General features: G+C 36.8%; 1 protein-coding gene across 3 annotated transcripts in view; it reads left to right on the top strand.

Moving 5' to 3' along the window:
- CEP83 (centrosomal protein 83) overlaps nucleotides 1-13579 on the top strand; it is a 129473-nt gene that overhangs the window by 81159 nt on the left and 34735 nt on the right. For 2 of the 3 annotated variants that reach the window (XM_078076413.1, XM_078076414.1), the window contains exons 6-8: nucleotides 865-1116; nucleotides 3654-3785; nucleotides 12629-12743. In XM_078076413.1, coding sequence (XP_077932539.1) covers nucleotides 865-1116; nucleotides 3654-3785; nucleotides 12629-12743 — 499 coding nt within the window. The remainder of the gene's footprint in view (nucleotides 1-864; nucleotides 1117-3653; nucleotides 3786-12628; nucleotides 12744-13579) is intronic. The other variant, XM_078076415.1, reaches the window with a different exon arrangement.

Below are 13579 nucleotides of genomic sequence, written 5' to 3'. Positions count from 1 at the left end.
AGGAGGTGCCCTGGTTAGCTAAGATACGGTGGTGGTTGGAGAGATCAGGAAAGGGAAAGGAAGAATTTTACTCTGGTAACTTGGCGCTCTCATTCCTAGGGGTGAGGGTCCTCCGGAGTGCCCCTGAGGTTAGGAAGCAGTTTGAAACTCACTGATTTGGAGGCATGTGGGATCCGGGAGTGGTGGTTGGCACGAATGAGAAGGTTGCTGGTGTTTCTCCTCATCAAGTTCCCCCGTGACTTCCACGTACCCTGGAGTAATGATTTTTAGTTCTTTTTGAATCTAAGAAGTAAGAATGAGGCCATCAGTGCAACTAGGGTCTTAATAAACTCCCAGCCATCATTTAAAAACTCTCATCAGTCACATTTGTAGTTATTTACACAGACAAGCAGCTTTTTTGTGAATTAAGTGGCTTGGAATAGATAATTTTAATAGTATAGACATAGCCCAAGAATTATTGTCACATGAGGAAAAGCTTAGCAGCAATCAGCATATTGATCTTGCATAAACCGCTATAATGTTCTGATGAATTGTAAAATACTTGACACATTTTTAATTGTTTTTCTAGTATTATTTATAATTTTGAATTTTAGTCAGCAACTGATGAAGCCCTGTTTTAGACACCATGGGGAGATAGAAGGAAAATAGGCCAAGGTCCTTGCCCTCACATTTGAGTCATGCTGAGTGCAGAATGAAGAACGTGACATTTTAGGTTTTTTTCCTTTGTACTTGATTTCACAACCTGAGCTTTCTTTTTTATATTGTGTAATTTTTAATTTTAATTTACTGACTTGTACAAAAGCATATTCACAATTGAAAATTCAATAATTTAAGGTTCTGTGCTTTCTTTCAAATTATTATTAGATTGCAAGCCTGGAGAAAGATAAAGAAGAACTACTTAATCAACTGCTTAAGGTTGAACCCCCAGGAGAAAGCAAACGAATGGAGCTACTTGCTCGAGAGAATGTCCATTTGTGTCAGAAATTAAAAGGTTTAGAGGCTGAAGTAGCAGAATTAAGGGCTGAAAAAGAGAATTCTGGTGCTCAGGTAGAAAATGCCCAAAGAATTCAGGTGCGGCAGTTGGCTGAGATGCAGGCTACAGTCAGATCCCTGGAGGTAAGATTTTAATTGCTTCCCAGTAGAGTATGGCATGCTTTTTTAAAAGTGCAATTGACAAGCCTTTGATTTTTAGACCATAAATGTATGCTCACCAATCTAATGCTGACGTTATTTGTAGAGTCCCAAGAGTATATGTTCTTTTTGTAAAGAAGAAAGCTATTGATTCATAAGCAGTAGCTATGCTGCCGTATTTACAAAGGGATTATTTATTCTTTGGGAGAATGAATTAACCCTTAAAGTGCCAGAAAGTAGAATATGCCAGATTTTCAAAATTTGAGCTCTGAGGATTAAAGTCCTCTCAAACCAGAAAAAACAGTTTCTTCCTAGATAGTTATTTCCTTACGTGGGATTCAGGATATTAAAATCATAAATCTTGTTTAAATAAAAATACCATACTTTTATATCTTATGACAGTTTCTTGCCGGAGTAATACAATTCAACTTGGTGCTAATGTATATAAGCCTTTAGTGAAATATTTCCCTGAGTTCATTAGAGAAAGATAAGAGCTGGGAGAGGTAGGCTGGTACTCCTAGAGGTATTCTCTGAAAATTCTTGGTTTCCATTGTTGGAGAGGAAAACCTTTTTCTTTATCCTCCTAGGTTCACAGGTTGGAAGTTGTGAATTAAACTGACAAAAGACAGATTAACAAGAGAAAAAATATTTATTCGTGTTTGTGTACAGGAGTTCACAGAAAAATGTGGCTACAAGTGGTAGTTAGAATTTGGGGCTTACATACCACCTTAATAGAGAAAGGAGAGGGGGAGAAAGGGCAGGAACACAAATGACTTTTAGGAAAGCTAAATGGGCCTTTAGGAAAATAGATGGGAGATATGACAGTTTTGTGACAATGTGTAGGTGATTTCTTATCCTGGTACTGATTTCTCCCTTGATAGGAGTCAGTCTTCCCTGGCTATGAAACCCCAGGGGAGGGGATTTATAATTCTTTTTGGAGGCTCTGCTTTTTGGCAGCTAAGAGAAGTTCAGGGAAAAACCTTTTCCTGTGTCTATTGATTATCAAATGCCTTCAGCTCAAAATAATTTTTATGCCACTGTGGCATATTCTGCATCCCTTAACCATCTTGTTTAGGTGTGCTTACTTTTCCTAGTTCTTAGTGTCTAACATGTAACAGATATACCAGTTTAATTGTTTTGATTTATTTTGAGCAATCCAGAGAGAGAGAAAGAAAGAGTGTGTGTGTGTGTGTGTGTGTGTTAGAACAGTTGTGAAATGATTAGAGTTGTAGGGAAATTAGTGGGCACCTAGCAAAATAATGATTTTTTTTTTTTTTTAGCCAACAAACTGGGTACAGGGAGCACATTGATATGTTTTGAAGCATAGAAGTCACCTTTTTATTTTTGGATGAAGCCTCTGACAGTATTTACTGGTTTCCTGAAGTAAAGTTGTATCATTGGACCTTAGACATGAGGCAGTTCAGAATGGTACTGTTACGTTGCTACCCTCCCATCCTTAATGTATTAATAGTGACAGAATAAGTGGGATGAATGCAGTTGAATATAGCATATGATCCCAATGCAAAGCTTTTCATTGAGGTCATTTAGAGTGATGATTTTCAGGACAGGTTGAATGATTACAAAAGGTGGGAGGTTCCTTTGTGACATTTTCAAAATAGCCTGTAGTTAATTTTATCATTTGTCAGATGAAATGAAAAGAAGCATTTCTTTCTTTGATTTTTTTGGCTGTCATTGTGCCCAAAGAGTATCATTTTGTATGTTAGGAAAATAGCTTTTTTCTGAATTATTTGTTGAATATATTCTTAATCATATTTAAGATATATAGGAAATGAGATCTTATAAAACTGTACTTATTCTGAAATGTCAAACATTTTAATTTTAACTATTTTGAGTAGAAATTTATTTTTAAAAAGCATTTAGTTTTCACTTTCTAATGAAAGAGTACTATGAGTGTTACCAACCAGAAATTTTCTCGACAATTTAAAGACTTAAGAAATCTTTATGATATATTGGGTTCAAGAGCTATTGAGCTCTTTGTTCATACTACCAGAGTCTCCAGATTAGTTGAGGATTTTGAATTTTTGAATCTCTTGTTTTTATTTTTTAATCTGCCTTGATTTTCACATTTTTAGTTCTCACTTATTATTATAAATGAACCCTTTCTTCTACTTTCTATTATACTTTTGTATTTCTGTTATGCATTGAAACCCCCAAAAATGTTTGCTTCAAATTGTGTCAACAATAAGAGTAAATAGGTATCAAGTGAGTGCATTAGGTACTCTCTTTCATGAGAGAAGTGTATGTGTTTTGTTTTGTTGGTGGCTGTTGATATGTCGTTTGTCCAGAGACTGTTGTTGCATATTTTTGGAGCAAATATCTTTCATTTGAATCCTACCAGTTACTTTGAGAAAACACTTGTTGCTTTGGTACATGTTAATACTGTTGAGGTTTTGAATAATTTGGGGTAGTATGATTATACATATATTTAAAATAGTGCTTATTTTATTTTTATATAATTATAAAAATTATGAATAATTTTAAAAATATTTTTTTAATACAAGGCTGAAAAGCAGTCAGCTAAACTACAGGCTGAACGCTTGGAAAAAGAGCTACAGTCAAGCAGTGAACAAAATACTCTTCTAATCAGTAAATTGCATAAAGCTGAGCGGGAAATAAATACGTTGACCAGTAAAGTAAGTCATTTTAATGTTTCTACTTCATTCTTTAGAATGCTTGATATTGCATAATGACAAATTTTGTATTCAAATTGTTTACTTCTCTATATTGAAATCTTTTTTTATCTTATCATTCTGCCTTCCAAATATATATAGAAACTGATGAGTTTTTACTGCCTTTACTGTGACTACTCTTGTCCAAGCCATGATTTCTCTAAGTTCAATTTTTACAGTAGCCTCCTAACTCTCTACCTATTCAGAGCTCTGCATGATCTGGCCTCTGCAGTCTTTCCAGAGCCATCACAGTCCGTTTTCCCTCCTGTTCACTTTGCTTCAGCCTTACTGGCCTTCTTCTCACTCTTACTTACATCTGTCCTAGGGCCTTTGCACTTGCCTGCTGACATGGTCTTCCCTCAGATCCATGTAGCTTGCTTTCTTGCCTCTTTTTTCAGAGAGGCCTTCCTTGTTTACACATATAAAATACCATCTTCCCTCTTCCTGCCTCACTGTCTGTCTTCTTTACCTGCTTTATTTTTATTCATAGCTCTTAACAGCATTTGATATATTTATATTTGTTTATTTTTTGTCTCTTCTCTTCTCTCCCACCCCCTTTTCCTTCAACCAAATAGAAGCTTTAAGAACAGGGACATTGCTTTTATTACTCCTTGTACCTCCATCTCCTGCAACGGTGCTGACACACAACAGGCCCTCTGTAAATACTTGTTAAATGAGTATTCTAATAACAGCAGCATGGTGTGCATTTATGTTATTTTTATGTTATTTTTTGAAAGATTATTTATTTTAGAGAGTGTGTGTGTGAGAAAGAGGAGGGGAGGGCAGAGGGAGAGAGAGAATCTCCAGCAGACTCCCCGCTGAGCATGGAGCCCGACACAGGGCTCCATCCCAGGATCCCCAAGATCACGATCTGAGCTGAAATCCAGAGCCGTCAACTTAACCGACTAAGCCACCCAAGTGCTCCTACGTTATTTTTAAAAGCATATATATAATGGTGTGCACATCTTTTATATCCCAAGTTTTCTCAGGAACTTACAGTTTTTCCCCTTTACATGCTCTATATATAAGGAATCTGGTAACCAGAAATAGGAGAGCAATGATAAAAGTATTTTGTAGAAAACTGTAGTGAATAACAGTATCCTCTCTGGAGTCAAGACAGACTAGATTCAAATTCCATTTATTTTCCTCAGTAGCTGTAAGACCTTGAGCAATTTACTTTCTCTCTGAAAATTTTAGTGTTTTTCTTTATAAGCAGACTAATATCTACCTTATAGATTATGGCAAAATTAAATGCAATATTATGCATAAAGCACTTTGCATAAGGTCTAGTAGATAATTACCCAAATATTAGCTATTATTAATGGTAGTACTTGGGGGCATCTTCAAGATCTTGGAAATAAGTTTGGTTTCTGAATCAGTGAAATCAATTATTTTCCATCAGAGCAGAGTTATGTAAAATTACCTTGAAAAACAAAATGGCTCCCAGACCAGAAGGAACTTACTGTAGCATAGTAGAAATGAACTTATCTAAAGGAGTAATGTAGTCATCATAAATTCCTTGGCCAAGGAATTACTTGAGAGGACTTAGGCAGTGTTCATGACAGAGAGAAGATAGAGTTTTAGTCAGTAGAATGTCAGTATTCTGTCCCATTGGAGAGAGAATTCTTACTGTGGGAAGGAATACACCAATCTGTTTTAAATGGTGAGCATCAAACTATCATTTCATTTCATTCCATTTTTCTGATTGTATGATCACCAAACAACTTTCTGTTATTTGACTTCCCATATAATTTTGTCTACAGGGAGAGAAGGCACACTGGTCCTTCAGACTTAGAGTGTTCTATTTTCCATTATAGTTTTTTTCTCACAGTTCTGATTTTATAGACCAATCTTTGTAAACTTTATTAATGTGAGTGCAGCCTTAAGAGTGGTGATTTCTGTGTCAGAAAGGCCATAAGCCATAATACTATATGTATTAGATGCCACCCTTGGGAGATAGTCTACCCAGTTTTTTCCATGGCAAACACATACTCTTTTATGTTTGCAGATTCTGTCTCTAGTGACATTAAAAATTTTTGTTTGAATTTTTATACTTTACAGTTTACAAAGTGGTTTTGTAGCCAGTGTATCATTTAATTCATGAGACATGGCTGACACTAGAAAGAATAAGTGAAAATTAGGCAAGAAGGGGGTGCCTGGGTGGCTCAGTCATTAAGTGTCTGCCTTCGGCTCAGGTCATGATCCCAGGGTCCTGGGATCGAGCCCCGCATCGGGCTCCCTGCTTGGCAGGAAGCCTGCTTCTCCCTCTCCCAGTCCCCCTGCTGTGTTCCCTCTCTCGCTGTCTCTCTCTGTCAAATAAATAAAATCTTTAAAAAAAAAAAAAAAAGAAAATTAGGCAAGGAGATTTTTAATTGTTGAAATACTTTTATTCAAATGTCTTCTAGTCTAGCTTATAGGTTGAGACTAAGATGTATTTAGAAATTAAAAACTGTCATCTTGGAGGAGGTAATGAAGTACAATAGAAAAGTCCATGGACTTGGAATCAGATAAATCTGTCTTTTGATCCTAACTCATTTATCTCACTCATTACATGGGTGACTTCTGATTTGCTTAACTTTTAAGTGGGAACAATGCCTATCTCTTACAGGATTTTTCTAAGATTAAAGATGGTACTGAATGCAGTAAATAGTAGCCTATGATGAAAATAATGGCAACAGTTTTACACTGGTGTTATCCTTAAATGAGAAAATGATATACATAAAGACACTGGCCTTTGAGCCCATTGACTAGTTCCATTCCTCACTATATCAATAACTGTGTGTAGAACTTTAAGCAAGTTTCCTCATAGATGAAATGAAACATTGTTCTAGCTCGTCCCTAGCAACTCATCCAGCCTACTAGGATTGTATAAGTCCTATTGGAAAATAAATTAATAATTTAATTGCTTCCTGATTAACCTAAGTAGATTATTTATACATTCAAATGTATACATATTGAGAGAGATATACTGAGTTCCTACAATGATAGAGTATACAAAGAAATAGAGTATACAAAGAAGTAAATTCAGGAAGTTCTCTCATGCCTTTCCTCCAATTCTGGTATTGCTAAGAGTTACCTAATTTTAAGGGCACACTTGGTTTTTTGCATATAAATGGCATATTAAAAACCACCCTTCAGCTTTAGACAAACCAAGTTTTCATTTGGAATCATGCATGTAAAAAGATTTCATTGGAAGGATAAATTTTAAAATGATATTTCAAACATGATTGTCACAGTTTTCTTTGCAACTTGAAATTTTCATCAATATTTTGCAGCTCTAGCAAATGGTTGTTTGCAATGCAAAGGAGCACCTGGGATGTATTTGTCTAAGTTATTCAAATTTGTAAATGTTTGTCATGTTTTTGAACAGAATTATGTCAGTGTGATTCGCAGTGTCTTGGATTAAAAAGTATTACCAAAGATGGCCTGAAAATGGTGACCTTAAAGATACGTAACATTCAGGTTGCCAGGGTGGCTCAGTTGTTAAGTGTCTGCCTTCCGCTCGGGTCATGATCCCAGGGTCCTGGGATCGAGCCCCGCGTCGGGTTCCCTGCTCAGTGGGAAGCTGCTTCTCCCTTTCCCACTCCCCTGCTTGCGTTCCCTCTCTTGCTGTGTCTCTCTCTGTCAAATAAATAAATAAAATCTTTAAAAAAAAAAAGATGCTTAACATTCAATGAGATAAATTCTAGGTACCTCAGGAAGTGTTTGATCTTAAAACTCCAATAAAATATGCAGTTTAAGGAAATCTTCCCACTCAGATATCCTTATTAGCTACATTAATGAGGTCATACCATCTCAGACCTTTGAAAAAGATCAGAGTTTAAGTACTGTCTCTTCGGAATTTGTGTCAAGAGCTTCTTGAGTAATACATTTTTTCAACTATATTTACCTTTCTTGCTTACATATATTGTTTTCTTGCATGTCTGTGTATATGTGTATGTGTAATTTAACAGATTCTGAACCCTTGTAAAATGCCTAATATTGCTATTTTTTATGTTTCTTAAACTTAGTAGCACTAGGTAGTACTTTCTGGATACTTGCTTCTGTTATGTCAAAAGCATAAAGCAAATTGGCAACATGAAGGCCAAAATGGAAAATGTATTGTGAAAAAAAAAAAAAAGAGAAACAGGGTACCTTGGCCCATGCAACATTTTAACATTATACATTTTGTTTAGGAAATGATCTCTAGTTCTCCTAGGAATTTTGAGGCCTGATCACAAAAAAGGTGAAGAACCAGGGATCTAGAGTCAGAAAGAAAAGTTTATTGTGACTAGTTGGGATTTGGTTCAGATTACTTATAGAAAGTGCTACTGTTTGTCATAGTTTAGTAATAAAATTCCTGTAAGTTTTTCATTTTTAATAAATCCTTTTAATATATTTTTAGGAAGTTAACAATTACTATAAGTGCATTCATTATTTTAGGATTATAGAAATTTGGCACTATAGGAAAACTGAAACTCCTATAGGTCGATAGATGAGTAAATTCAAATGCAGCGAGGACAAACACTTTGAGCATATACCACTAGTTTAATAATAAAAGTCAGACTTTACTTGTTTGACTTCCTGTCTACTGTTCTTTCAGTTTCAATAATTATATTTGAGTTGAAAAATATTTTCTCAGGTTGAAATGAATTAAGAAATAGGTTTTTTATATATTTCGTAGTTCTTGTTGAAATGAATCAAGTTTTTGCAAAATAAGATGGCTATAATTTTCCACCTCATATTTAGAGAAGCTACGGTGTGGTTTGTTAATTGTTATGTCATTCTTAACCTTTTACAGCTAGTATATAACAGCAGGTTATAATTTCATTTGTTATAGAAATTGGATTTTCATTGTAGTTGTATTTCTTCAAAATTTTAAAACATTTATAGTGTAAATTCTGTCCATGAAATTATAATGTAGTAGAGTCCAATCCACAGAAAGTTTAAGTTGTTAAAATAAATACAGTTTCTTAGCTGCTTTCATGTAGTTAAACATTGTTCTGTGAGACTTGCTTTCAGAAATGTTTAAAACTGCAAACCTGGTGTCAGCACAAGGTATTCATTTTATGTAGTGTCATTTATTTTTTTATTTTTTTGGGGGGTTCCTTTTTTTAATTTAAATTCAATTAATTAACATATAGTGTATTAGTTTCAGAGGTAGAGTTCAGTGATTCACCAGTTGCATAGAACACCCAGTGCTCATTCCATCACTTGCCCTCCTTCATCCCCATCACCCAGTTACCCCATCCCCCCCACCTACCTCCCCTCCAGCAACCCTCAGTTTCTTTCCTATAGTTAAGAGTCTCTTATGGTTTTTCTCCCTCTCTGATTTCATCTTGTTTTATTCTTCCCAGGTTTGTTTGGTTTTTTTACTAACCAGAATCATGCTGTATGTATTGTTCTTTGATGTGCTTGTTGGTGATGTTCTCAGCCTAGCACACTCCTTTTATCCATTCTATATTCCACAGAAATAGTGTCACTGTTTGGGTTGCTTCATTCTGCTGTTATAATTATGCCCACTTTTGTGCACAAACTTGAGCACAGGGGCTGGAATTTGAGGGGAAGAGTGCCAGTTTGAGCCCTTGGCAGTCTGAGGTGAAGGCGTGTTGACTTGGCATTGAGCAGGTGACAGGCCGTGCATGCTGACTCGGGCAGGAGGGCGGCTCGACTGTGGATTTGGGACCCACAGGCCGATGGCATCATGTGTGACAGGGACATGGCTGGTTTTGCTTTTAACTTTTATTTTTCTGGGACACTCCATCTCTCCTTCTATTCTAAATGAAAGCCTTGCTGGATAGAGTATTCTTGGCTGTAGATTTTTTTCCTTTTAGCAGTTGGAATTATCATGCTGCTGTCTTCTGGCCTGCAGAGTTTCTGCTGAAAAACCCATGATAGCCGTATGGGGTTTCCCTTGTATGTCACTGCTTTCCTTTCTCTTGCTGCTTTTAAAATTCTCTCTTTATCACTACTTTTGGCCATCTTATTTACTTTGTGTCTTGGTGCAGACCTTTTTGGGTTGGTTTTGTTGGGGGCTCTCTGTGCCTCCTGGATTCTGGATTTCTTTTTCATTCCCCAGATTCAGGAAGTTTTGAACTCTCAATTATTTCTTCAGACAGATCTTCTGCCCTCTTTTCTCGCTCTTCTCCTTCTAGGAGCCCTATCATGCAACTGTTATGCTTGACAGTGTCGCTGAGTTCCCTGGGTCTATTCTCATTTTGCGTATTTTTTTCCCCTCTCATCTGCTCAGCTTGATTACTCTGTCCTGCAGGTGGCTGATCCGTTCTTCTTCCTCTTGTTTGCTACTTATTCCAGGTGGTCTATTTTTATTTCCATTTGAGTCCAGTAGCTCTAATTGGTGCTTTTTTACATCTGCTATCTCTTGGTGGAGGGTCTCATGAAGGTTCTGCACTCTTTTCTCAAGTCCAGTGAGTATCTTTATGAGCATTGCTTTAAATTCTCTATCAGACATATTACTTATCTCCATTTTGCGTAGATCTCCTGCTCTGACTTTGTTCCACTCTTTCATTTGGGACATATTCCTCTGTCTCCTCATTCTGTCTGTTGCTGTGTCTGTTTTTCTGTGTTAGGAAAGTCAGCTGTGTCTCCCACACTTGAAAGTAGTGGCTTTGTGAAGAAGAGGTCCTGCAGCGCAATGTCTCCTTTTCATCAGAAAATGGTGCTTCATGGGGTGTCTCCTATACATGTGTTGCTACAAGGTGTCCTACCATTGTGGCTGGGATGTGTTTGCCTTCAGTCTGGCCTGCGATGGCTCTCTTCCTGTTGTGAGTAGAGTCTGGTGCCTGTGGTGTTAGTGAGCCAGTCTGGGGCTGCCTTGGGCTCGAGTTGAGTCAGACCAGGTGTTGGCCAGAGATGAAGTAGCACCAAACTACAGGCACTTTCCCTGTGTTGTCCCCTGAGAAGCTTTTGTTGGTGGGTGGGGCCTGCAATCAGACCATCTGCCTGCCCCCAGCGCACTGCTGGGGTCACAGTCAGACTGGCATGTGGTTATCTTCCCCGCTCCCTGGAGCAGGACTCACTTTGGAGTGGTGCTGGCCCTTGTCTGGGCCGCGCGCACACTGCCAGGCTTGTGGCACCACTTTGATGGGATCTTGCCAAGAGCGATCGGAGGGGGTGGATCTGCTTTGCTATGGCCTTTTGTCTATGTCGGGCTGCGGGGAGTCTGTTCTGCCAGTTTTCCGGTTGCTTTCTGGGTTATTTATGCCGATGTGGGTGCTCTCCAGGTGGCCACACGGCAAGAGGTGAGCCCAGGGTCGTCCTACTCCGCCATCTTCCCAGCAGCCTCTGTAATGTCATTTAAAAATCTCTAAGTTTATTTGGAAGCAAAGCATGCATCTTAAATGTGGTTAGCAGTACAAAGGCAGCAGAGTACTTGCTTTTCTGTTGTTCTTTAAGTGAGGATTTTGACCAAACCCTTCCTTACAGTGTTTTTAAGACCTTTCATAGATGGAATCTCTTTTGGTAAGACACTTCTATTTCTCATCCTTCCCCTCTTTGGCTCTAGGAGCTCTTTCTCATTTGTTTCTAACTCCCATCTTCAGTTTTTATAGATTTCTGTTGCACTCAAGGATATTATCCTCTTCCCTCCTGTTCCCATCATCTTACATTTTACATATTTGGCTTGTATATATTTGTGGTTTTCTACTCTAATTTCATCGTTTTATGCATCAGTATGTCAGAGTACAGGTTTATCTAATTTTTATATCTGTATTGGTTAAATCCTCATTAGAGGATTAACTGTAGGACTAACTTTAGAAGCACCTTACCAAAAGGAAAGGAAATGGAAAATATTAGAGAGTATTGCAGATAACTGGAGAGATTAAGCTTTTTTGTTTGCTTCTGTAACCCCAGCTCCTACAACTGTGCTAGGGCACATAATAGGTACTCAGTAAATATTTATCCAATGAATGAATACTACTCATGAACTAGAATCATTCAACTTGTCTCAGAGAAAACTAAAAATTAGTCTGTGATTGGTTAATTATATGGAAAATATTGACAATTGTTTCCATTCACTCAGGGCTTTAAAAGAATCAGGTTTGGGCAGTAAAAGTTTAAATTAGATTCATATGTTTTATACTCATTCTTCCCACTGCCGCCACCACACACACATACACACACACACACACACACACACACACACACACAATTCAGTTGATTCTTCCTTCTTGCCCACTTGGTCAATCCTTTGCCTCTTAATTGGTGTCTTTACCTTCAGTTTCTTAATCTTAATTTGCAATTAGAGTTAATTTTCTGAAACAAAGTTGATTGTGTCCCCTTCAGTACTAACAGGATACGCAGCCCTTTTGTACGGCATATAAAGTTTCTTCTCTGCCAGTCTACAGATTTCCTGCCTTCCTCTGTTCTAACACATTGCTCATTGTTTCTTGTAGGCATACTGTGTGATGTTATGCTTTTATAACATTTTATGTGCTGTTCCTTATATCTAGAATGCCTTCTTGTCACCAGCACTTTTTTTTAAAGGGAGGTTTCAGGTTTTTTTCTCTGAAGATATGTCCGTCGTTGACTATTAGATTTTAGGTACTTGCAGTTAAGCCTTTTAAGGCAAGATTAAGCCAGATGATCCCAGCCAGATATTTGTAAAGAAATAACTCAATTCTGTTAGGAAAAGGCTGTTTTCTTGGTACCAAATACTGTTCAAGGCCCTGAAGCACCTTCCCATTGGAAGGTACTTACACTGTGTACTCTGCTACCAAAACGTTTTCTCATTTCTACTGATGTTTTTGGGTAAGCAGTTAATGGCAAGAAAATGACCTATAGTAATTTCAATTTCTAATTATCAACAGGTAAAAGAACTTAAACATTCAAACAAACTAGAAATAACAGACATCAAACTGGAGGCAGCAAGAGCTAAGAGTGAGCTAGAAAGAGAAAGGAATAAGATTCAGAGTGAACTGGATGGTAATATATGATTTCCCGTGCTTTTTACTATTATTTTTACATACAAACAAATTATTAAAATAGATCAAACTGAATTTTTATTTCCAGATTTTCAGCCTAATTGAATTTTAATTTGAGAGCACATATGGATTGTTTTTATTTGTGTTGAATGTTCATTTTGTGATGTGTCTTTTTAAAAAAAATCTTAGGTTTATGTCAGTTATTTGATTAATACATAAATTAAGTGAAACTTTACAAATGGGGTTTCATACTTTCTGGGTTTATAGTTGTGAATCTATTTAGATCATGTGATTATTAGTCCCAGACCATTTTAAGACTTAAGAAAGTAAGGAAGATAGGTGGATCCCCAGCCCAGTTTTTGTTTTTATGTAGACAGTAGGCTAGTTTTTGGGCCTATTTTTAAGCTCCAGTGTAGTCTTAGAATGTCCTTCTCATCAAGATTCGTCAGAATTATATTATTTCTGATATTTCTCAAGAGGTGTTTAAGCTACCTTTGGCCTGTAACTGTCCTCAAGTTGGTCTTTAGTTGACCTGGCCTATGTAGTTTCAGACAGAGCTTATGATGAATTACTGTTTTCATCATTAATCTCTACTTGATGTTGATTCATGAATTTCTATAGACTTAGGGAGTAACTTTTCAAGGGACTTGAAGAGTTTATGATCTAGTTATGCGTTCTTTTTAAATTTTGTGTTAGATATGAATTTGTTTTAGTTATTTCATCTGCAAAATACTTGCCATATCAATATAAGGAAAATTTGTGAATTCATTGGATAAACTTGAAAGTTTCCAATTTATATTTCTTTTTTTTTTTTTTTAAGATTTTATTTATTTATTT

This window comes from Halichoerus grypus, chromosome 6, assembly GCF_964656455.1.
Source record: "Halichoerus grypus chromosome 6, mHalGry1.hap1.1, whole genome shotgun sequence".
NCBI classification, from domain to species: domain Eukaryota; kingdom Metazoa; phylum Chordata; class Mammalia; order Carnivora; family Phocidae; genus Halichoerus; species Halichoerus grypus.
This window is presented reverse-complemented; position numbering and strand designations above follow the sequence as displayed.